The sequence below is a fragment of the Balaenoptera musculus genome, chromosome 1, assembly GCF_009873245.2.
Source record: "Balaenoptera musculus isolate JJ_BM4_2016_0621 chromosome 1, mBalMus1.pri.v3, whole genome shotgun sequence".
NCBI classification, from domain to species: domain Eukaryota; kingdom Metazoa; phylum Chordata; class Mammalia; order Artiodactyla; family Balaenopteridae; genus Balaenoptera; species Balaenoptera musculus.
In genome coordinates, this window is record NC_045785.1 from 125,673,052 (window position 1) to 125,698,320 (window position 25,269).

Below are 25,269 nucleotides of genomic sequence, written 5' to 3' on the forward strand. Positions count from 1 at the left end.
AATAAAGGCTAGGAATCTTCATGGAGTCAGAGAAATGTTGGGGGAGTGGAGAAATAAAACAGAGATGTGAGCGAGCCAGGCCAGAGCTTAGAGGGCACCAGTTTGCTATATTTTAGAACTTGGATGAGCAAAGATGTGGCAGAAGGGCAGAGCTAGGATTGGGGTTTGGAACCAGGACCCATCCCTCCCCATCAACCTGAGGTTGGTCATTAGGAGTTGGGTCCAGCAGCCAAACATGGTCTCCAGAGGGTCAATGACAAAGTGATTGGGAAAACAGTAATCTGTGTCAGGATAGTGGCTCAACAGGTGGTGATGTGGGGGACACAGAAACCGGATATAAGCAATTCAGCACTGCTTAGGTTCAGGGAAAGGAATTCAGGTCCTGGGTGGGGGGGCAAAGGCTGGGAGGAGACTGGGAAATACAGGAAGAGCTCAAGTCCTAGAGAGACCAGGAAACTGGCGTTCTAACTAAAAGGGAAATATCTGTGGACCTACTCAAAAAATGGAACCTCACATTGTGCTGTGAAGCAGGAGACTCAGCTTTGCACCTGCCACACCACCCCTCCTTACTTGGTGGCCCTCAAGCCCCTTTGATATAGCCCAGGACTCTGAAAAACACCATGTGAAAAATCAAGGTTCAGTGCTGAAGGGTTAAAAATTCATGGACTCGGACATATGGGAAAAGAAGAGGAACTATCTGCCTAAATCTAGAGAATAAATTTAGAGAATGAGGTAGAAACACAGGTACAAAAGCCAGAGCTGATGATCAGGTGCACACAGGGTTGACAATTCCAAAGCCCATAGTTGACTAAAGCTGCTGCCCCTGGTCGAGTTTGGCTCTAGACACTGGGCAGGGCTAGGCCTGAAGGGTGGTGGGCAAATGCCGCCTCGTGTGGAGAACAGGAGGTGGAAAGGAGTGAGGGGAAATGGGGGCTTCAGAGATTACAGATTTAACAACCACGTTGATTGCATATATGATTTAAACTTTAGTGAGATATTTCTTAGGGTTTTTTTATTCTTTAGCTTTAAAACAGAATGTGGAAAAACAGAGCTCATGATAAATGCCCATGGAATAAACAAACGAGTGATTGAGAAATAAGTGATGAAGCCCTAATGATATCAGCCATAAATGTTCTAGATTCCTCCGGTGGCTTGTAGTATATCTTTTTAACAGCAGGTGATAGCATTTGATGTCCTTTAGTCTACAGAATTCGTGTCCGGGGAAGAGACCTCAAGAGTTGTTGTTTTTTTTTTTTTTTACATCGTTATTGGAGTATAATTGCTTTAAAATGTTGTGTTAGTTTCTGCTGTATAACAAAGTGAATAAGCTGTATGTGTACATATATCCCCATATCCTCTCCCTCTTGTGTCTCCCTCCCACCCTCCCTATCCCACCCCTCTAGGTGGACACAAAGCACCGAGCTGATCTCCCTGTGCTATGCGGCTGCTTCCCACTAGCTATCTATTTTACGTTTGGTAGTGTATATACGTCCATGCCACTCTCTCACCTCATCACAGCTTCCCCTCCCCCCCGCCGTATCCACAAGTCCATTCTCTACGTCTGCGGCTTTATTCCTGTCCTGCCCCTAGGTTCATTAGAACCATTTTTCTTTAGATTCCATTTATATGTGTTAGCATACGGAGACCTCAGAGTTGATCTTGTCCACTCCTCTGCTTTTGGAATCGAGAAAATCAAGGGTGTGACATGATGTACATGGTCCATGACTCCACGGAAGAGCAATACAGGTCTTTGGATATTAATCTAGTGCTCATTCCACGAGAAGGAATAAGTGTTTAGCTCTTTTCACTGATAGATTTCTATCAACATATTTTCTCATTTGATCACTCTCATTCTCTCATTTGATCACTCATTTCGGCAACTAGACAAGAGCAGTGGAAAAGAGTAAATTTACAAGTGACTGACCCGGGATTTAGAAACCTGCCACTGTGTGGCAGTGTAGCGTAGTGTAGTGGTAAAAGCTCTGGCCCTGTAATCAGGCTAGACCTGGGTTTGAATCCTAGCTCCTTACTTCCTATCTATTAGATCTTCGCGAGCTATTTATCTTCCATTTCTTCATCTTTAAAACGGGGAGGGTGATACCATGTTAAGGATTGCTGTGTGGTCTGAATGCAAAAATGCATATGAAATAGCTGGTACTTATTTACACAAGCAATAAAAATTAGCTATTACTGCTGGTATAGTACACAGAACAGTAGAACAATGGCAACTTTTGAAAGTAAACATGAGCTATAAATTAATCAATTCATAGACTTCTATTTTAGAGCTACTACATACTAGGTAGGTGTCGTCAGATGTTTCGGCGGAATCTAAGACAGATAAGATCTGGCCCTCGCCTTTGAGGATCTACTAATTCATTGTCAATAGGGCTTGAGCTTGAATAAATTTAACCAGTAAATGATAAGCTTCAATTTCGAGCCCTGGTCTGGGAAGATCCCACATCCGCGGAGCAGCTGGGCCCGTGAGTCACAACTACTGAGCATGCACGTCTGGAGCCTGTGCTCCGCAACGGGAGAGGCCGCGATGGTGAGAGGCCCGCGCACCGCGATGAGGAGTGGCCCCCACTTGCCGCGGCTAGAGAAGGCCCTCACACAGAAGTGAAGACCCAACACAGCCATAAATTAAAAAAAAAAAAAATAATAATAATAAAAATAATAATAATAATGTATATATATAAAAAAAAAAAAATGATAAGCTTCAATTCAACAGATACTTGTCACACACCTACTTTTTTTTCTGTCTAGTTGCTGCAGGAAATACAAAGGGGAATGCGGCACAGTTCCTGCCCTCAAGGAGCTCATAATCCATATAGAAGTTGAGCAAGGAGAAACATACACAAATAGTTAAACTGTGAGATCCTTGAGGGGTTGGGATGAAATCACATCCATCCCTGAGTAAGCTCAGTGTCTGGGGCTTAGTAGTGCTCAGCGAAGGTGGATGAGTGGAATGAAGGTGGAATGAATGAGTAAGAGTGTAGTAGAAAAATTCTTTATAATGAAGTAAAAGTCCCGGTAACATAGCTGAACTTCATCACTTACTAATAGTGTGAATTCCGACAAGTTACATAATCTCTGAGCCTCTATTTTCTCATCTGTAAAATAGAGACAATACTGCCTATCCTCATTATTAACATCAAATGTCACAGTGACGCTAAAACACGTTATAAAACTATGAAATGTTTAAAGTTATTATTATAAGACTATTCAGAGAAGACTTCCCTGGTGGCGCAGTGGTTAAGAATCTGCCTGCCAATGCAGAGGACACGGGTTCAAGCCCTGGTCCAGGAAGATCCCACATGCCGCAGAGCAACAAAGCCCGTGCACCACAACTACTGAGCCTGTGCTCTAGAGCCCGCGAGCCACGACTACTGAACCTGCAAGCCACAACTACTGAAGCCTGCACGCCTAGAGCCCGCGCACCACAACAAAGAGTAGCCCCCGTTCGCCATGACTAAAGAATGCCCGCGCACAGCAATAAAGACCCAGTGCAGCAAATAAATAAATAAATTTATAAAAAAAAAAAAAAGAACATTCAGAGAGAGAGAGAGAGAAAAGCTTTGGTCTAGATTGTTATGCTTTGTGGAGAAAGCTTCCTTTAGCTTAAGAACAGGTTTACCTGAATTCCTGATGATCCTCCATTCTATACTGTTACTTGAGAAGCTGTAAAAGAGGATAGACCCATGGTCCTACCGTCACACGTTGGTGGGAAATCTGTCCAGTGTCCAGATGGAGTACAGTCCAATCTTTCCGGTCCAGATAAAGAGAATCCCTCATCACAGGTGAACTGGCATGTGGCCTTATAACTGGAATCTCCAAGAGGCTGGACACAGGTCTTTGTTCCATTCTGCGGGTTTGGGAGAGGTGCGCAGGTAACGGCTACCATGGGCGTGGCCGAGGAGGAGAGAGTAGGTTGTTTTAGAACACAGAAACTTAAATCAGTGTGTGTGTGCGTGTGTGTGTGTGTGTGAGTGTGTGTGTCCTTAACGTACCAGGGCAGCATGGGGTTAGAAATGATTGTTTGAATTTCATGGTGCTTTGTCACCAGGTAGAAGTCTTGTACATGTGAAATAGCAGCAGTTGACAGTGGATTGGTATCCTGAAATGCTCACTCCCAAAGAGCTTTAGAGGTGATTTAAAAGGCAGCTGGTGCTTTGTTGGGAAAGATAGTGATGCAGCTCATGTTAGTTGCCCCCGGACAGGAGAAGGACTGGCTGCTTCCTTGATACCTTCTTCAGAGATAGACCTAATCACCTTGTCATAAAACAATGACAAGTGATTGGAAATAGGGAAATGGAGTAAAATACTTTTTCCCCTTCCAGAAGTTCCTTCCCCCAACCAAGTGGTGGAAAGAATCTGGGTCCAAAGCCTGCCTCTGTTACTTACTAGCAATGTATCTCTGGACAATAAGCTTTCTGAATCTCAGTTGCTTCATCTATGAAATGGGAGAAAAAACAATCCTTGCCTTGCAGGGATCCTCAGTTATATAAAACAATAAGTTAACTAAGCCATAGGCAAAAATTAAATTAAAAAATATTTTAACAATCATGACACAAAGTAGGCACATAATGTAACTGGCCATCTGCAGATACTCTTCCCACCAGTCTCATCCTACAGTGACCAGCCCCAGATGACCCTACTTGTTCACCTACAAAAAAACAGTAAATAAGATCTCATGGTTCTTTGCCACAGTTTATCCATGTGGAGTTTGTGGTGCTAGAGGACTTGATTTGGTTGGAGATCATGCTCTGTGACTTTTGGCAAATCACTTAACCTCTCTGAACCTCAGTATGTTCACCTTTAAAATGTGGAGAATAGCATTAAATAGCTCCCAGGATTTTTACAAGGCTAAAAAGTGAAAACACTCTGTATGCAAATGTTAATGGCTGCCAAGATATCCCTCAGCCAATTAGTGAAATAAAACTCAGATTAAACATATTGGCATTAAAAAATGAAGGCTAAGAGAACACATGGTTTAGGGTGTTTCTTCTTCACTGTTTGGCCTGATTGGGTAGTGTATGGCTTTAGACCAGAGACAGTGGTGGTGTGGATGAACCTAGGGCCATTTCCACTGATTTGAACTGCTTGAGGTTTTGAGAGCATTTTCTATTTCTCTTTCTCTCTCTTCCCTTCCTCGCTTCTCCTTTCCAGCTACATTTCACCCCCAACCCCCCAATCTCATCCCTTTGTTGAAAGACCTAGTTATTTTCTGCCACTTGAAAAGTCTTCTTGTATTCAGTGTGGGAGTGGTGGGTAAGGGAGAGCAGACAAGTCAAGAAGCCTATAAACTGTAAGGACAAATTGGGAGGGTGTTAGTACCATGAGTCCGTTTGCAGCTCTTTTGTGGCCTTGCCTCCTGATAGCTCGGGTGGGGATACAGGGGCAAGGGGGACCTTGGAAAGGGAAATTGAGAACACTCTCTCAAGAGCATTACAACAGCTTGTGAGTGCAAGCCTCGTGGTACCTTCCTGCGCAGACCACATTTGGGTATTTCACTTGATGCTCGCCCAGCAACAAGAGGAGAAAGTTCAGTCAGAGTAAACAAAGAACTAAAAGCGGAAGGGAACTGGAAGGTCACAGGAAGCCATGGTGAGTGTAAACCTCCTTGCTGTGAAACACCCACAGGCGGGCCAGTGTGGGGCAATGAACTGCAATCTGTGCCCTGAACAGCCCAGGGTTGTTCGGAAGGGTGCTAAGCATTGTAACCCCTCCTCAGGGACTCCAAGTTCTTCCCCAAAGCTGTGTGGACTTGGTAGTATATCCAGCCTTCAGTGTAGCCCGGGTGAGAGCTGAAGAGCCAAGGTCACAAGCCTCACCTTGGTCTCTGCAGACCCAGCTCAGAAGGTGTGCCCATCCCTAGCCCCTGTGGCTTGCCATTCTCTCTTGTGCCTGGGGCTAAAGGACACGCAGTTCTGTTGAGTTGGTCAGCCCCTTCGTTCGTTCGTTCGTTCATTCACTCACTGTTGACCTAACTTAACAGTAGTGTGTATGTGTGTGTGCATGTGTGTGCTTGTGTGTGACCTGAATAGCAAGTGGTTTCCTTTTTATTAAAAACATGTTTCTGCCTGCTTTCACTCATGTTGGAAGTGGGTACGAAGTGAAAAGCAAAGGCAAACAATGCAGAATTGGCTAGTATTTTACCTACCTAATTTTATTATTAAAATTGTATATATATGCATCATAAAAATACTAATCACATGGAGGAAAAAGTGGGAAAATATTGGAAGAATTCATACAAGAATGGAGAAACATAACTAGTGTCTGTTTTAGGGTTGGGTATTTGGGGGAGGTATTTAAGAGGATTTTTTTGTTTCTCTATTTTCTTATTTTTCTGTAGCTTATATAAATAAAAATTTTATTTTTTAAAAGCAGTATTTGCCATAAATATAAGTAAATAATTGGATACATTGAGCAGAAAAAGGAATGGGGAGTATAAAAAGCGTACCTCTGTGCTTCAATTCCTAAACACAGATGATTAGAACCGGTTCTATTCCATACAGTAACTGCCTTTACTTTATATCAAGTGTAATGCAGATAAATATGCTTATGCTGAAGATATACTTCTTTTCTTCTGAGAATCCTGTTGACCTTGCCTGTACAGATTAGTTTCTTCCTCTTTTCATCGGTCTTCACTTTATCCTAAGTGGATCTCTCCAGTCTTACACAGATCTCGGAGGATGTTTGTAGCATCCTCCGAGATCTGCAAGATCTGCAAAGTGTAAATTCTGCCCCTCCCATTCCACTATTAAACCCGGGAGTTACCCCCCTTCCACCATTGTACTCCGTGGTTCCTAGGAGCAAAGTGCCAGATCGGTCTTGGAACAACCATCCTGAGGCCAGTTCTTCCCTCTGGCCTTCTTTCCAGATACTATCATTAGCCAAGTGAGAACAGCCCACCTGGTTCATGGTAGGAGCCTTCATATCCTGGGAAAGGCCCCAGGACAGAGTTGGCACCAGGCCACCACCCCACCCCCCTGCCACCGTCCTCTTGCCAGACATCCTGTCGCTTGTGGTACCTGCCTAGCCCCTGAAGGCATTTGCATTTTGGATCCCTGGGTTACCTGATGACAGTGTTTATTCATTTTCCAGTCCATTTCAAGTTTCTGTCCCCTAGACAGTTACCACCTTTAAAATACAGCTTTTTAAAATAAGCCTACAGTTTATTTCCAAGACACTGGAAAGAATTCATTTTACCTTGGCATTCTGGAAAAGGAGCATTCCAGTTCCCCGTATCCAAGCATTGCAGCACACTTGCTCCCACCAGGAGCAAGCCCTCATCACAGGTGAAGCTGCAGGTCGACTGGTACCTAAAGGCACCAAAGGGATGGGAGCAGTTCACCTGGGCCTTGTTTGAGGCTGGAAGATACTGGCACTGCAACGCTAAGGAGTGAGGAAGTGAGAAAGTAAGGGAGTGAGGAAAGTAATAAACAAGTACTCATTGATTTCCACCCCTTAACTCTTTCTAGTGCCAACAAGAGGGATTTCTGAATTGGGCACGTTTAACCTGGAGGACGAGAAAAGTGTCATATAATCCCAATGCCAAATGAAGGACTTTATGAGGAGATGTTAAGCATTTGGCAATATGTATTCATAGTTTTAAAAATATCGTACTTTTGGACCCAAGAATCTATGCTAAGTATGTAACAAGATGCATATCAAAAATCAGTTCAGAGAATTTTTATCATGATATTATTTGTGAGAGCAAAATATTGAAAATGAACATAAATGCCACTAATTAGAGGCCGAAAATTAACTATCGTGGATCCATGAAAGGAATATGATATATTTCACCTTGGAAAGATATGGGAGGTGTCTCAATGTACAATGTCAAGTGAAAAAGCAAGATAAAAATTATATACACACCATGATCTCAATCATATAATGCAGATGGCCATAAATGGAGACAGCACATGTATTCTATATATATTAAGTCTTTTCTCATCTTTAAAAGGGGAGCAATAGTTTTAACTACCTCATGGAGTTTGACTAAAATGCTCAATAAATATTATCTATTATTATTATTACTAATAGTAGTAGTAGCAGCAGTAGTAGTAGCAGTAGTAGTAATAGTCTTAAAATTATTATAGCTATGCATCAGATGCAGACCTTGAAAGTCAGAGTGGAAAACGCTAGGAAGGCCTACCAGGGGAGTTATTGAAACCACGTATCTAGATGCTTAAGAGAATAGTCAATTCTCTCTTCTGGATGATTAGACATTTACCTGACTGGAGACAAGAATGTCTCCAGTGACCCCTTAAGACCGTCTCCTTTTAAGCATGTCAAAGGGCTCTCTGTGTCTTTGTCTCTCAGACAATACATTCCCAGTACCTCCCATTCCCCTCGCTAAGCCTCACCATCATGGTGTATGATGATCTATTCCTCTACTGCCTCACTTTTTTTCAATTTTTTAACTGTAGTAAAATACACATAGCATAAAACTTATCCTTTACCACTTAACCATTTCTAAGTGTACATTCCAGTGGAATTAAGTACATTCATATTTTTGTGCAACTATCACCACCATCCATCTCCAGAACATTTAACAGCAACTACCTATTCCTCCTCTAGGCCCCAGCAACAACCATTCCACTTTCTGTCTCAGTGATTTTGACTACTCTAAGTACCTCCTATATGTGGAATCACTCAGTACTTGTCTTTTTGTGATTGGCTTACTACACTCAGCATAATGTCCTTGAGATTCATCCATGTTGTAGCATATGTCAGAATTTCCTTCCTTTTTAAGGCTGAATAATATTCCATTGTATGTATGTATATACCACGTTTTTCTTATCCATTCATCTATGATGGACACTTGGGTTGCTTCCACATTTTAACTGTTATGAATAATGCTGCTATGAACATGGGCGTATACATCTCTCTTCAAGACACTACTTTCAAACCACTGCCTCATTTTAAAATCAGGTATACTTAGACCCAGGGTTCACATAAATTGCTTGGGATCTCACATGAAATGCCAATATTTTCACTTCTGGGACATAAATTCTTTGTGGGGTACCTCTTGTAAAAAAAATAATCTTCGTGACTTCCCTATGCCTCAGTTCTTCAAGAGCGAAATATTAAGAACATGAACTATTTAAAAGAGATCACTTTGTAAAATCAGATCAGAGACATATGATTTACAAGGTAATGTTATGATCATTATTTTACCTACATTTGTAAAGCTCGTAGCGGTTTTTTTAAATAAATTTATTTATTTTATTTTATTTATTTTTGGCTGCGTTGGGTCTTCGTTGCTCTGCGCAGGCTTTCTCTAGTTGCAACGAGCGGGGGCTACTCTTCATTGTAGAGCATGGGCTCTAGGCGCCCAGGCTTCAGTAATTGTGGTGCGCGGGCTCAGTAGTTGTGTCCTGCAGGCTCTAGAGCGCAGGCTCGGTAGTTGTGGCTCACAGACTTAGTTACTCTGTGGCATGTGGGATCTTCCCGGACCAGAAATGGAACCTGTGTCCCCTGCATTGGCAGATGGATTCTTAACCACTGTGCCACAAGGGAAGTCCCTCGTAGCATTTTTAAGCTTGCATTTACACACATTAATCCACAACCAGTAGTGAGGCGGGTAAGGGAGATAATAGTACTCTTATTTTTCAGGTGACACTGAGTTTCAGAGAGACCAAAAGCTTGTTGCCAGGAAATGACAGAACTGGACTAAATGTCTTGTCATTACCCTTCCACTGTTCCATGCTGTTCCTCATGCATAATTCTTTCCTCCCAGCCCCCCCTCCTTCACGCCAACTCACGACATCCATGTCAGTCCATGCCTTGCGTTTCAGGATACTGTAATAAACACATGCCTAAGACTGCCCTCACTCACCACTTCATCCCGAGTGCCCACACAAAGGGCCTGGAACATAGTAGAGTCTTAGTGAATGTTTGAATAATAAATGAATGACGGAACTAAGTGCACATGCTGATGCCTTGAATAAGCTGAGAGGCATGGAAGCAACGTTCTGCTATCACAGTACCTTGACAGACTGGGGCTGGCGCCGTCCACTGTCCCAAATCAGCACATCGAACTGTGCCAGCTCCTCTCAGTGTGAAACCCACAGCACAACGAAAGCTACAGTTGGTGTTGTACTGAAATGCTCTTGAAGACAGGGAGCAATCCATGCTTCCATGCACAGGACTCTCCAGAGGTTCACAGGCAATGGCTAAATGGAAAAAGTGATTGTCTGATACTGGGCAGTAGAAGGGCTCAATTCTTTCTCAGAAGAGCCCCTTGAGAGATGCTCCATCTTTTCAACCCACATTGTCAGTATATGCAGAACCCTAAATCCTCCTTTTACGAAAAGAGGTATCTGCCGGGAACACCTTGCCATGCCCCTCTTTACCTGGATCACTCACCTGCCCTTCGAGTCTCAGCTTAGACTTCACTTTCCTTAAGAAGCCTTCCCTGCCCACCCCAGCTCGGGCTAGAAGCTCTTCCCGTGTGCTCCCACAGCCCCTGTTGTTGAGCTGTTCATGCATTACTGTAATTCTGCCCCTTAGACCGCAGTCTCCTTGAGGCTGGTGTCATTCTTCCAGAGTTGTATTACCAGAGCCTGGCAGTGTTTCGGACATTGAAGGTGCTATTTAAATATTTATTGGCAATATTTGTGAAATTGGATCTGGAAGGAGGAGATATAGAACAGACTGGACTTTTAAGGAAAAAGCTGGAACAACATAGCTTATTGTTGGCACTCTAATACCGAGCCCTATAAAATGATGCTGAAAGAGCCTTGTCTCTTGAACACAGGATGTCATCCTAATCAGACTTCAATTGCCAAGTGAGTGCAGCCCAAGGTCAGTTCCTGAGCACAATTAAGCCCCGAGTGACCTCAGTTCTGATAAAGACTGGCTTCCTCCTGCTCTTCCTTGACAAAGCATTTCATCTCCAGGATACTCCTGGAGTTTTCCAGAGTATAAAGACTACCTGTACACTGCGACCTTAGACCTCTGTTTTTTACAGAATCAGGGCATTTAAGAACCAAAGACCCTCTAGTGTTTCTCGCTTACTTGGCAGATGAGAAAAGTGAGGTCCAGAAATTTTAAGTGACATCCCTAAGGTCTTATATGTAGACAGTAGTAGAGCTGGGTTTAATAATCCAGGTCTCCCGGGAATTCCCTAATCCAACATTTCATTTCCCCCCATCCTAGTCCCCATTTTTGCTTTATAAGATGAAGGTGTGAGGCGATTACACGGAATTCAGTTTTGTGGTATTAGCTAACTGTCTAGAATTGTGTCACAACCTCTTTTTCAATGCAGTGTTCCTTCGATCCTTTGTCAAAGGCTACCACTGAGGGCTATGAGGAGCAATCTCTCTCTGTGTCCTAGTAGCCACTGTTCTGACTCCATCTGAAGTATAGGAAGGACACTGACCCACAGCTCCTATACACCAATGAGGCAGGGAGGGAAAAAAGAGGCAGAAACAAAGGCTGTCTGCGAGGTACATTATACAAGCTATTGAATTGTATACTTTTTATATACTTCATCCTCATTGAAGCTCCTTGCAATTCGTAGCTCATTTCATGGAGGAGAAAACCATGCCTCCCGGACGTTGGACAACCTGTTTCAGTGCCAGAGCCTGGAGGAGGTCATCCTGACGTTAAGAGCCCTTGATCTTTCCACTGTGCTGTGACTCCTTCCCGGTGCACTGGGGGCTGCTAATGAAAAATCCTACCCTCAAAGGTTGGCAAGGGTGCAGTCCCCCAGCCAGGGCCAGTGCAGCAGAGTGTGTCCCAGCCCCTCACTCGATGGTCAGGTTCACATTCAAATTTGCAGCTGGAGCCATTGCAAAGGCAGTGAGGGGGTGGACACAGTCCAGGGTTCCTTTGCTAGGGGCTTCCGGGAGCTGACACTGCATAGATGGAGAGAACAACCAAGGACAGAGAGAAAGGAACTGAGGAAGGAGAAAAACCATGCCCACAGCTAGAGAGCAATGGTGAAACCACCTCTGGAAATCCAGGTGGCGCTAGGAATCTGTAAGGTTCAGGAGACCCTAGTGATGTTTGTCCAGACTTGTATGTAGTACCAGGCTTCAGGGGGACCTAAATCTCTTTAAAATAAAAGACTCCTTCAAGCTTTTTCTAATGTCCTTTATTCCTTTTACTGCTATAAACCTGTCCTGGTAGGTCTTCTAGTGTCTACTTACAGATGTAGATGCTACCCTTTCCCTCTTACGTGAAATTTATGAATGAGGTCGTTCTGAAATTGCTTGAGGGCAGTGAGTTTGGGCGAAAGGAGGACTTTTAAATTTTGTTTAAAATAAGTAGTAAAATCATCCTCTTTTTTTTTTTTTCTAGAGCCTGACACTCTTTTCCTATCTCAGATGAACACAATCTAGCTGAGTGGTAGGTGAAAGGAGAGTCAAGTTATGGTGATTCAGGCCAGTTTCTCCATAAGCTAGCCAGTTTCATCTGTGCTCCCAGCAAGAACCAGGTGCAGTGGACATTATACATCCCCAACTGCCTGAAACTCACCTTTACACACTGGAGCTGGGGCTGTCCACACCCCCGAGGCTGTGCATTGCACCACCTCTGGCCCAACTAATGCAAATCCCTCTTCGCAACTGAAGCTGCAGCTGGACTGGTGCTGGAATGGTTTTGCAGAGTGGAAACAGGTCATGCTTCCTTGCTCAGGAGACCTCAGGGGTGGGCACTGGACAGCTAAAAACAACCACAGAACAATGGCATGAGACCTTAGGTTATGCCTAGCACCTTGGAAGCCTTAAGATGCTGCAACAGCTGTCTACGTCTTCCCAAAGTGTCAGGCAGGTGATGAACTTTGATGGTTAAGTGGTACTTTCAATAGCTGTTTGGAAAGATCCAAGCATCCTTTTGTTGTTTACTTTTTAAAGCAGCAAGGTAAAATTATCAAATTAATAATACCCAACCCCTAAATCATTATTGCACTCTGTTCACTTTGCAATTAACAAAGGGAGAAGGACCCTTTTGTATTGCTTTTGCCTGAGAATCAAGAGCTAAACTGACTACCTCACTCCACAGATACAAAATCATGAAAATTAAAATTAGTGTTACTCTGGTTGCCGGGTAAGAGTCACAAGCAGAATTTCCCATCTCATGTAGATCCTCATTATTTCCCTTGTCTTTTAAATGGGGGGAGCGTGTTCTCCCCTCTGAAATTCTAGTTGTGAGTGAAGATGGAAAGAACTGGGTCTACATACCTACACACTGCGGAGGCGTATTCGTCCAGATTCCAGAAGCCAAACATTCCAGCTTGCTGGGTCCATTCAGTGTGTACCCTTCAGCGCAGTGGAAGCTGCACTCTGTGTTGAAAGGGAAGTTTCCCAGAGGGTGACTGCAGTTCATGAGCACGTGTTGAGGGAGGTCAAATTCGCTACACTCTGTGACTGTGGGGACGAAATATTGATTTCTTTCTTTGCAGGTGGAAAGACAATGTTAGGTTTGCTACAAGCTGAACTGTTTGTATAACCCACCTGAACCAACCTCCCTGGACTTCTAACACAACCTGTTCATCTTTACCTTTGTATTGGCTGCATCTTGGGAAATAATCATTCTTTCACTGGTTTTTATTCCCAACAAGCAAAATCAGCCTGAAAGAGTTCTCTTTGTTTTACTGCCTTTTCATTTCCCTTTTACCTTTTGAGATTTGGGGAGGAAATGCTCTCTCTAAGAATAAAGTGTTTTAACCCAGAGTGTGTGTCTCTGACAATTTGAGTGAGACAGACTGACAGATAGTAGAGAGAGGTCCTAGGACTAGCCTTTACTCACTGGAGCAACTCCAACATGATTTTCTTCCTGGCATCGCCTCTAGCACAAGACCAATGACCACAGTGCTATCAACAAAATAGTGGCCTCACCATATTCACATTCTGGTCCATAGAATCCAGGGTAACAGGAGCAGGTGTAGTTTCCGATGGTCTCAATGCACTCTCCTTGCTTGCTGCAGGACATATCCTGGCAGGAGGCTGCATGGATATAGAAGGGTCAGAATCATGGGCGTTCCCAGGAGGTGGGAAGAAAAGCTGGATTCTTATTCCAAGTCACAGACTTAGTCCCACTTGGGTAACCTTGATCTAGCCAGACAACAGAAAAACCCCAGCATCCCCTGGAGAGCCAGCTTGTTCCCTGTGAAGGACACTGTCGGAGCCTGCTGGAGCGTTCCCTGGCTTCTATTTCAGGCTGCATTTAGTGTTGCCTGAAGAGGGGTTGCCATGTGTGGACACAGAGGGACAAATGGAGCCACCAATACATGGGTAGACCGTGAAACTCCTCTGTGTGGTACAAAATAGCATGTGGCTTTTAACTAAGAGGGTTCATAGAGTTGTATTATTACGGAAACTCCTATGACAAATATCACAGCATGGAGGTTAGGAACCAGGGGTGGCAGGGGTCGTGCATACATAGTCAGAATCCACTCCCTAATATTCTGTGACCTCAGGCAAGTTACTTCTTTGAGCCCAACCTGCCCAATGTTAGGGCCAAAGCCCTTCCACCGTTGGTCTGTTTTAAGGCTATGCCCAACACCACATGGCGGAGGAGCAGAGGAGCTGAATGAGATGTTTAAGACCTACTCATGGTCAAGGACAAATGACCTTATGGGGAGCTGTGTCACAAGTCTACATATGCCAGATTTAGATGGTACAGAGATGACTGGCCTGCCAGGCCCTCCTCACTAAGTCTATGCCACTTGGGTGACAGCACAGAGAAGGGACAGAGTTTCTTTCCTGTAAGAGACTTGTTGAGGGTGTATGCACTATGCCCTTGGTGGTCGATTAGTATTAGAATTGATACCATGAAAGCGCTGAGAGTGTTTTTATTGATGAGGTCATAGCTGGGAGCAAGGTCTGTCGCTGGACTCTTTTCTGGTGGTGTTTCCTAAGCCCAGCCAACCACTGGTCCACATTGGGATCTATCACAAGAGGCAATCCATATGTCACATAGCGGGTTGTGCTATTGGTCTCTATAGTCCCTCTTAACCCTGAGATGCTGTAGCTCTCTAAGCCATGCAGTGTTCTACAGCAGGAAGTTCCCATGGCAGCCAGTAAGTTTGGTGAAGCTGCACTGAACCACTGGGAAGGGTTCCAGGTAAAGAGAAGATGCAGGAAGCAACAGGAGCTCCTAAATAGAAGTTTGGTCCATGTCTTCCACCCTATTCACCTTGACCCACCAGTGCCTTACAGTAATACCTGACTGCCCTATGCTCTCGGAGCATAAAAATTTTGTCCTGACTGTAGCTTCCTCAGGATCTCAGAACTCTAGGAATGGAAAAACAGCCAATGTTCTGTATTCTATTCCATTTCAGGGTTTCCAGGCAGGTTAATAATTTATCTATTTCTTGGATCTCCAGGAAGGAACATAATGGTGATTCAATGAATCAATCGTTTTTTTTTTTTTTCCTTGACACCTTGTTCTGAGGTCTAAGCAATCCTGACATTTAGGGAATTATTCCAGCTTAGTTTTCTTGTTGCAGTGTAGTGTACCTATCTATTTCTCATCTATCTCCCACAGAGAACTGATAGTTCCCTACATTCATTACATCTTGGATGGCAAAATGGCAATCAATGCCTAGAGTATTGTATTAGCGGAGGTAGAAGCCAACTGTGTTCGGGTGAAATTGTACCAATTAGTGACGCCTGCCGTTGTTGCAGGCTATGGGAGTGGCCTTGTTCATTATCATTCATGCCAGTAATTTTCAATCTCTTTTCTTCCTCGCAAGCTTTGTTGAGGAAGACTATCTTGCAGATATGGAGGCTGAAGTTTGAGTGGGGAGGGGAAGAAGTGGCATATTGGAACACCTCGTGGCAGCCAAGATAATCTGATCAGGACAGTTGTAGGGAGGCATAGCCCAGGAAGGGTAGGGAGCTGACTGACAGAGCAGTAGGGTGAGATAACCCTCTCGTAACGTCCGTCCTGGCCTCTAAAGAACAGGTCATTATTTTATTTATTAAATATAAGAATAAGTTATTTGTAAAATGAGCTCTGACTACATGACAACGCGTGTATGGATATGTTTCCCCTCAGCCAGGAGGCTGTATGAGGAGAGGGAGAAAGTACAGGGAATACTCTATACTCTGTATTCTGTTCCATTATTGTTGAGGGCTTCTGAGGGGAGGTGTTTATAATCTAACAAATTTAGAACATATATAGCAGAGTGTGGGTGGCTTCTGTAAGACGATTTATTGAAGAAGAAGCTTCAGAGTATTCAGGACTCTCTTGCCCAGGGCAGTCCATACTCTCCCTAGCTACAGTGTTTGTACGCTACCCAGGGCAAGGTGGGCTCCTCTGGATGGGAAGCCACATCAGAAAGATGGAATGAGTTCTGGCACGAGGCACATGACCACAGGAAGACCAAGCTTTCACGCAGGTCTGCTTACTCTGGAATCTGGAGAGTGGAGAATCAAATATACTCACAGGATCTCACCTTCAGTTACCTATTCCCTTTCCTCACCCCTCGTCCCCTACCAAAGTCCAATGGACCTGGAGATATGTTGTTGTTGAAGGAAATCTGTAAAGCACTGTCACCCTTGGTCATGTTCTCAAATTGCCTCCTGAGAATGTTGAGCAAAGAGTGTGGTCGCATATGTGACTAAAAATACCACCTTTGGAGTAAACATGAGTTTGAAACTGGCTCCATCATCAAGGAACTCAGAATCTTGGGCAGGTTCTTGAATAGCTCTGAGCCTTTCCCTCATCAGCAAAATGAGGGCAGTAGATGGAGCTGATTGATGAGGTTCTCATGAGGACTAAATGCAACTAATACTAAATGGACTAACGACACATGAACTAATAGTGATGCCTGGAACGTACTGATGTTCGATAGGTATTAGTTACAACTGTATCTCCTAGAGGCAAGGCCAAGTTCCCTCTCAACTTACACAGTCTCTTATTCTAGGGCACAGTGGTACAAAAAAGCTCTGGACATAAATTTTAGGAGACAAATTTCCTGAGCATCTATTTCATCAATTATACATTAGATGAAATCAATCAATACATTGATTCTTCACTCTCCAGAAGGGTGGACCAGATGATATTTAAAATTTCCTTCTGGCTTCAAAAGGCCAGTTTTCTCTAATCCTGAGCTTATATTCTTCAAGGTGCTCAATAATGCTGCTTGATTGACAGTTTACTCTTTGTTTTCATGTCCCTGACTTTGAGACTCAATGCTATTGACTCAGGGGCTATATTAACGAAGCAGGGAAGGCATTTTTTTTTTATAAACAGTCAGATTTCAGTGCAGAAAAGACCCTACCTGTATAGCACAGCGCCCGCTTTTTTTTCCCGCAGGGCTCGTCATTCCACTTGCCAGGGGCTGACGAGCTCTTGATGTAGATCTCCACGCAGTCCTGATTGTTCTTCTTGTTGTTGGGCTCGTTGTCAGCCCAGTTCTCAGCCTCCTCGGTGAGAGTCTTTCTGGTTCCCACCCAGGTCCACTGGTTGTTGATCTTTCGGATCCCAATCCAGTAGTAAGAACTGTAGTAAGGTATGGCCTCATTGAGGTAAGCAATCTCATTTTTATTCTGGATAGCTACTAAATCCGTGTAGTACTTCTGGCAGAATGCCCGGGAATAATTCCATGAATATGATTTGTTGCTGTAGTGATAGGTCCACGCTGCCACTTCTTTCTGGTTAATTAGCTCTAAGGAAAGGAAAGTGTGGGTCAGGTTAGCACCCCTAATGAGAAGGAGATTGTGAGCATAAGTACACTTCTGTGTAGTCAGATGAGTTGGACTAGAAGACAGATACCAAAAACATGACCGTTTTATGTCTAATCTGGTTGTTTGAAGGAAAAAGAGTGGTTTCCATCTTTACTTGAAAGTATACATGAAGATGGAATAAGAAAATGTCCTCTTCTGAGGATCCTTGGTATTCAAGATCTGGAATCATAAGACACCAGAATTGGAAGGGACCGTAGAGGTCATCTAATCTTCTCCTTTTATAAATGGAGGAGACATTAAATAATTTGCCCAAGACCAAAGTAAATGACATGGAAAATGTCTCAGTGGCTGCCTCATATCTCCAGGTGCTACATCTTCACACGGAAAGTAAGATGCTTTATGATCTGACACCTACCTGCTGGTCCAGCCTCATCACCCACCATATTTACTTTTTTAGCAAAACGTTAAGTCCCACTTCCATGCCTTTGCACGTGCTCTTCCTGCTCTTCTGGCTGCCCTGCCCGCTTAGCGTGGTAACTTTCCTCCCCTACTTTCCTGACTTCTCCAGGTGGGCTTGGTATTCAGCTCCCACTGCACCCTTCTCTGTCTCCACCTCCCTTACTGCTAGGTATTGCAGCATCTGTCTATATGACATGGGTCGCATGTGCTTGATTTTGAATCCTGATGGTGGTCTCTTTTTACCTCTGGATTCTTAACACCAAGCACAGAGCCTGGCACTTAACAGGCATTCTCTCCATACTTGTTGGGTGAAACACAACAGGTTTGTGGCAAAGGCTCATTGTATCTCCCGGTTTGCAATCTTACACTCATCCCACTGCTCTGGGCCGTTTCCCTTTGATAAATTACTCTACTTCCTCCATCTCTGCTTACTCACTTGTTAACACAGGGCTTAAAACAGGCCTTTTAAAGAGATGTTTGTGAACTCAAATGAAATAAAGAATGTGCCCCTTAAAGGTATAAAGGGCACTATGATGCGCGGTATTGTTATCCTAGCCGGTGGGAGCTCACCCCAGCCAGAAGAGGCCAGTTCCCATGTGAAGAGGTGTACAATGTAAGCAATCAAACCTGGAAATGGCTCTTTTTCCTGTTTATAAAGTCTCGTTCCTATTCAACCTTCTTCTCTGCTGCCCACAAGAGGGTCGTTTCCGTCTGTCCCTCCCTCACAGGCACCTCTGTGGCATTTTTTTGCCTGAAGACTTTATTCTGATGTCACCAGGGCTGCATATTGGCTTGCATGGACTCTAGGCAGTTTTGCCTTTGGAGTTCCCTTCCTCAATAATAAAATATTAAAAACTGTATTTTATAACTGCATTGGTATAAAGATGAACATATTAGTATTATACACTAAAACATTTTTGTTGGGCCTAGAAGGAAATGATTTTTAAAGAAATTAAAGCATTTTTGTGGGTCCCTAAAAGTAACGTGGGCCTGTGTCTATTGAATCTAATGGATAAGTTGGCCCTGGGTATATCTGTTTACGTTCTTCCTGAAGCCTTTTCTACCAATAGGATGGTGTCAGGTGCATTTTTCCTCCAGGAATCTGGGCTTGAACTGTTTTCTAATACCTCACAACAACCGGCTACCATCCTTAACTTCTCCCACTTGGAGAAGTTACCCTAATCACTGAGGGCCAGGTGAAGGGTTAGCATAAACTTTACCAGAGATCAGGGCACTGAAGCAAAAGAGTTGGGTGGTTCTGAAGACCACTCTCTGAAATCTCCAGTTCCAGATGGCTTTTAGGCAGCTGGCCTGTAATAAGAAAAGAAAACTTCCTTTTAGTATCCATGTGCAATCAGTGTGGCCAAAAAATTCTAGTTAATAACCATGGTATTGAGTTACAATCCTGCCTGTTTCCGTTAGGGGGTGGCTCAAGCCCTCTGCTCCCTTTTTATTTCTCACTGCTCTGCTTGAGTCCTACGCCAGTCGGACACTGCACCAAGGCTCAGGACAAAATTCATTTCTTCATTCATTCAACAAATATTTATTGAGTAACTACTTTGTGCCACTAGTATTTGCTTTTCTGACATATTTTGTAATATTTATGTAAAAAAACACTGTCATTACTTATTATGCAGTAATCTCCCTTTAAGAACTGGTATGCCATACCCAAGATTAATAGGAAGTCACACAGGAACTCTATGATCCACACAGTTGTCTGACCTATACTTTGATGCACAGAGCATCAACTAATTGTGCTGTGCTATGTCGTCTATCCTGTATTATTGATCTATGTTTTCTTTTCTTGCTTTATCATTTCAGCATACATCTATAATATTATCCAATGCTTAATGTATACGTGTATACATACATATATATTTAATTTTTATTAATATATGAATAATAAACTTATTTTCCTTGGATCTATAGCAAGTATGATTTCTTATGAGCTCCCTTCTGTTGGGATTTCATCAAATCTATTAACATTTTTAAAGCGTTTTTAGACAAATAAGTTCTGTAAATGTTCATCCAACACCCTCATGTCACACATGAAAATACTGAAGGTTGAAGAGTCTAAAGTAACATTCAAAAGGACAGAAGCAGAGCCTGACTTTGAAACAAGAGCTTTTTCCACTTTACTTTTTTACTTTTGTAAACCTCCAGGCTTTCAAATCCATGCTGCGTTGTTGTCAATGATAGAATACGTGACATGACCAAGCCTAGCTGCCACATCTGTACTCATCCAGAGCTACCCCAATATAACCACCAACATAAAAATTGTGCATCTGCTTTGCAACTGAAGCTTTATTGCTCTTCCAGCCAGATTGCTACCCCAAACCCTTCCCATATAGAAATTCTCAATTGCCACAGCTGGGCTCCAGAGATGGATGATGTAGGCTGTATGGGGAGGGGGTTGGTGGTAGTGTGTGTGTGCACGTGCACAGTGCATATACACTGTTGACTACAGCCAGACCAGACAGTGAGGTGGATACAACACAAATCAGTGCAAGTCTCCCAGATAGTGGGGTTATCTTTGTATAAGAAGCCTGGCACTTTTCCATCTAGGAGTTTCTGAATATTGTCTTTAAAATAAGCAGGCATATTTTGTGTTCTTATGAACTAGGACACTAATCAACTGGCCTCTGCAGGACCTATTATCAAACACTGGGAGTATCATAATGTTATGATTTATGGTGCTGTTTATTTGCACAGGAAGTATGGTGATAATTCCTTAGTGGAAACTTAATCCCATGGAGTTCTCTGTGGACTGTATTATATCACCAGCTATTATTAGTACCATATTTCTATTCAGTACCCAAAGAGTACCATGCCAGGTTCTACAGCAGAAATCTTTAAACCAGAATGAGCCTGGCTTCCCAAGGGGTACACAAACAAGGAGGATTTAAGTAAATCTGTGTTCAGATTCTCAACTCCAACATGTGCACTTTCCTAAAACCAATCTGCCTACAAATGTGTCTTCTCCCATTTTATGAAAGAAATCATACCTTTTATAACTTGACTCTTATTTATCATTAGGTCTTGCCTCTGTATGTAAAAAACATCAGTGGGTGTGCCAAACAGAGACCATTCAAAATATTGGTTTAGATCTTGACAACTTGAATGCTTCAAATGATAGTGTAACAAATCTGTTTCAAGTCCAGTGGTTTCCATTTCTCTCTTTTCATCAGCTTTGATGAAGACCCACTTAAGTTGTCAGATGCTAGACCATTGACTAAATGTTGATAATACATCACTATGTAATTTGGGACATGAAACTTGGAAGGAATTCAAAGAATTGAGAGACATTGCTATAATAAGCTTCCATTTCCATTTACTTAGTCATATGAATAAAAGTCCTTAATGCTTAAAAAGCCTCAAAAAACAAAATTTAGGAATAAAATTGATGCTGAACTTGTTTGATTATATCAATAAATAATATTCATACAAGGGAAATAGCCCTTTTCTCTGAATAGGGAAAAAGCCCCTCTTCTCATGTAGAGATGCATCTTCAACAGCATTTTAAATAGGGAAGTTTAAATTACTTATCAAAATTTGTAGTATGTTTATGCTATTTTATTTAATTGTGTACTAAAAGTAATTGTCATGCTAACTCAATCAAAAAGGTGAAAAATTCAACAATGACTAATTCATGGCTAATGTTGATTTACCTAAACCCACACCCATTTCCCCCACTCCTGTCCCCATGAATTATTTGGAAGCAAATCTGAAACATATCATTTCATCTATAGGCATTTCAGTATTTATCCTTGCAAGATATATCTTTAAAGAATAAAGATTCTTTAAAAAAAAAAAAAAAAAGGTGAAAAATTTAGCAGAGATTTATGGTTTCAGAAAATTACATCTTTTACATTTCAACTTAATTATGTTTTTATTTGTGTAAAGAAGTATGACATAGTGGTCAATAAAATACTTTAACCTTAAAAATGAATTAGATTTAAATTCTGTAGAGGAAGTGAAATAGAAATAGGTATTAAAGAAGAGAAAATGAATAATATAAAATTCCCTATTATTAGAAACTAGTTTATGTTTTTTTAAGTGATAAGTGTTATCAGATCACGATGGTATTTTATTCCATTGGATAAATTCTAGGAAATGATGTTATATTTATTTACTGTAAAAGGCCAATCTTTATAATGTACTGGAAATTCCATCTTTTACTTAAAAACTTCTGATGAAAAATTTTAGCTCTCCACTTAGAAAGGTTCAAGAGGTTATCTAGTTTTTCAGAATTTTTTTGGAGGTACAGAAGCAAAAATATTGCTGGTGAAGAGCACAGTAGTGTAGCCTAATGAAGGGGACCTCAGTATTTGCCTTTGAAACTCTACTGCGTTTCTTCTCGGGTAGATTGGAGGAGGATCACAGTGTTTTTAATCTAGTGGTGCTCTTCCTGTGCCCTTAGAAAGTGGTTTTCTTCCTGTAGAGAGTATTTCTAGGGGTTTCTCTGGCTTTGGGACCAGCTCAAGGAAGTGTGTTGGGACAATGACCAGATGAGGTTCCTATTCCCTGTCTCCATTCCCAACTCCTCCCACCATCCCAACAGAGCTGTTTTATGGTTTAACTTGTTTGTTTAAACTTTTCAGTATGGTTTGTTTTAAACAAAATAGAGAGAGAGAGAGACAGAGTGCTAGTTTTGAACATTTTAAGGTTTTAGAGGACTGGTAAGTGCTTCTGGTCAAAACACAATATCTAAGAAAGGAAAATGCAAGTCATTGTGTGTCCCCTGCTTTAATCTGACCATGCTTTTCTGTTTTTTAAAATGAAATACCAAGAATCACCTCTCATAGAATGTTTGAGAGCTGTAGGAAACCGTGAAGATTACTCCAAATCAATTAGGCATTTCTCCAGCATTCTTCAGCAGGCCTTTTGGACCATGGATGCACGAGATGGGACCACCATCACTGCCTATCACTGAGACTCAGCGAATTTAGATGATTTGCCGAAGCTTCCGCACCGCAATACATGTTGGGTTAACACAGTGATTCTTATTTTCACAGAACTCGTGTACTCCTTTGAAAGTCTGATAAAAGCCATAGTCAGGATTCTTTTTTAAAAAGTTGCGGACTTGCAACTTTTTAGACAATTTCAGAAGGTTCATGGACCCCAAGTTCAAATCTCTGTGTTAACTGTAAGGCAGCACCTTGACTCATTGGCAAATGACAAGGGTTTTGTATGTGGGTGTGGAGGATGAATGATGCTTAAAAATCTTCATTCGAGTAATAATTTCCCTCTGAAACTTCCTTGGGGTGGGTAAGCCTTCTCACATCTGCCCCTGCTCTCAGTGTCATCTTTAGGACAGGGGTCTACATTGGTGAAGAGTTAAGGATTCTGTCCTGGTGTTTGTTACTAAACAAGTTACGTGTTGAAACAGCAGGAAATGCCTCTCTAGGAGGAGCAGCTGTGTGCTCTGCTAATTTTTACCTTAATGTTCTTTGGCAACCTGCTTCATACTGGAAGTCACTGGGAAGGAGTCTGAGATGGGGTCATTAGAATAACATCCTGTGCCTGTGTAAACCTTCATGAAGGCTGCTTTGCACCGTGGTAATCTTTAATTTTACTTTTCAAATGACTAAAAGTGATTGCAGGGTGAAGAGAGAGGCAGAGACAAAGTAGAAGGAGCCAGAAGTGTTTTTCCCTCGACCTTTGCATAAAAAGAGGTAGTAAATGCCAGTAGGAATCCCATGGCTGCCAGCATTCTGGGTGGCTTACAAAGTTGGCAGGAATGGTACCATAGAAAGGCGATTGGGGGAGGGGCAGAGTCAAGATGGCATACTAGGAGGATGTGGAATTCGCATCTCTGCACAACTAGGGCACCTACCAGGCACCGGTGGGGGACCACGGACACCTAAGGGGACGGGAGGAACCCCCAGCGACCGGGTAGGACGTGGCACATTGCGGGGAGCGAGGAGGGAGGAGAAGTGGAGGCAGGACAGGACTGGCACCCACACACCCTCACCCAGGACCTTGCCTCCAAACTGGGCAACTCCACACTCCGGTGCTGCCTCTCCCCTTCTGCACAGGTCCTAAGCAGAGGCCCCGCCCCGTGCTTGAACGTCACCCTGCTAGGCCCTGCCACCAAGGCCTTTTCTGGCTGCATGGGTCCTGAGCCTAGGCCCCACCCACCCCTAAACCCCACCCCTGCCTAAGTTTCACCCCCACCTAAACTCTGCCCCCCATAGCCAAGGCTTTTTTTTTTTTTCTTTTTTCCTCTTTTAGATTGGGGTTTTGTTTTACCTTGTTGATTCATTGTTGATTCATTTATATTTTTATTTTTTCTAATAAATCTTTTCTTTTTCTAATTTTATTTCATTCTTTATACTTTGCTATTGTTCTGCTCTTTTGGGCTTGTTCCCCTCTTTTCATTTTTTTTTCTTTTTTCTGTTGTGGTTTTCTTTTACCTTGTTGCTGTTGTTTCAATTATATTTTTATTTTTCCTAATAAATTTTTTATCTTTCTAATTTTATTTTGTTTTTTGTTCTTTCTTATTGTATTGCTCCTTTTTTTCTCTTTTCTTTTTTCTTTTTTTTGCTGCACCACACAGCTTGTGGGATCTTGGTTCCCAGGCTGGAGGTCGGGCCCAAGCTACTGTGGTGGGAGCTCTGAGTCCAAACCACTGGACTAACAGAGAACCTCAGACCCCAGGGAATATTAATCGGACTGAGGCCTTCTGGAGGTCCTCATCTCAGCACCAATACCCAGCTCTATCCACCTGCCTTCAAACTCCATTGCTGAACACCTCAGGCCAAACAACCAGTAAGGCAGGAATACAGCACCACCCATCAAAAAAAAAAAAAAAAGAAAGAAACGACAAAAAATATGTTACAGACAAAGGAGCAAGGTAAAAACCTACAAGACCAAAATAAATGAATGCAATAGGCAACCTACCTGAGAAAGAATTCAGAGTAATGATAGTAAAGATGATACAAAATCTTGGAAACAGAATGGAGGAAATACAAGAAACATTTAACAAGGATCTAGAAGAACTAAAGAGCAAACAAACAGTGATGAACAGCACAATAACTGATATGAAAAAATACTCTAGAAGGAATCAATAGCAGAATAACTGAGGCAGAAGAACGGATAAGTGAGCTGGAAGCTAAAATGGTGGAAATAACTGCCAGGGAGCAGAATAAAGAAAAGAGAA

General features: G+C 42.6%; 1 protein-coding gene across 1 annotated transcript in view; it reads right to left on the reverse strand.

Annotated features, from left to right (window-relative positions):
- Positions 1 to 25,269, reverse strand: part of LOC118892060 (selectin P) — a 46,151-nt gene that overhangs the window by 10,491 nt on the left and 10,391 nt on the right. The window contains exons 2-9 of the mRNA XM_036846556.1: positions 19,328 to 19,418; positions 17,243 to 17,629; positions 13,851 to 13,958; positions 13,194 to 13,379; positions 12,490 to 12,675; positions 9,996 to 10,181; positions 7,210 to 7,395; positions 3,709 to 3,894 (exon numbers count right to left, since the gene is read on the reverse strand). Coding sequence (XP_036702451.1) covers positions 3,709 to 3,894; positions 7,210 to 7,395; positions 9,996 to 10,181; positions 12,490 to 12,675; positions 13,194 to 13,379; positions 13,851 to 13,958; positions 17,243 to 17,629; positions 19,328 to 19,418 — 1,516 coding nt within the window. The remainder of the gene's footprint in view (positions 1 to 3,708; positions 3,895 to 7,209; positions 7,396 to 9,995; positions 10,182 to 12,489; positions 12,676 to 13,193; positions 13,380 to 13,850; positions 13,959 to 17,242; positions 17,630 to 19,327; positions 19,419 to 25,269) is intronic.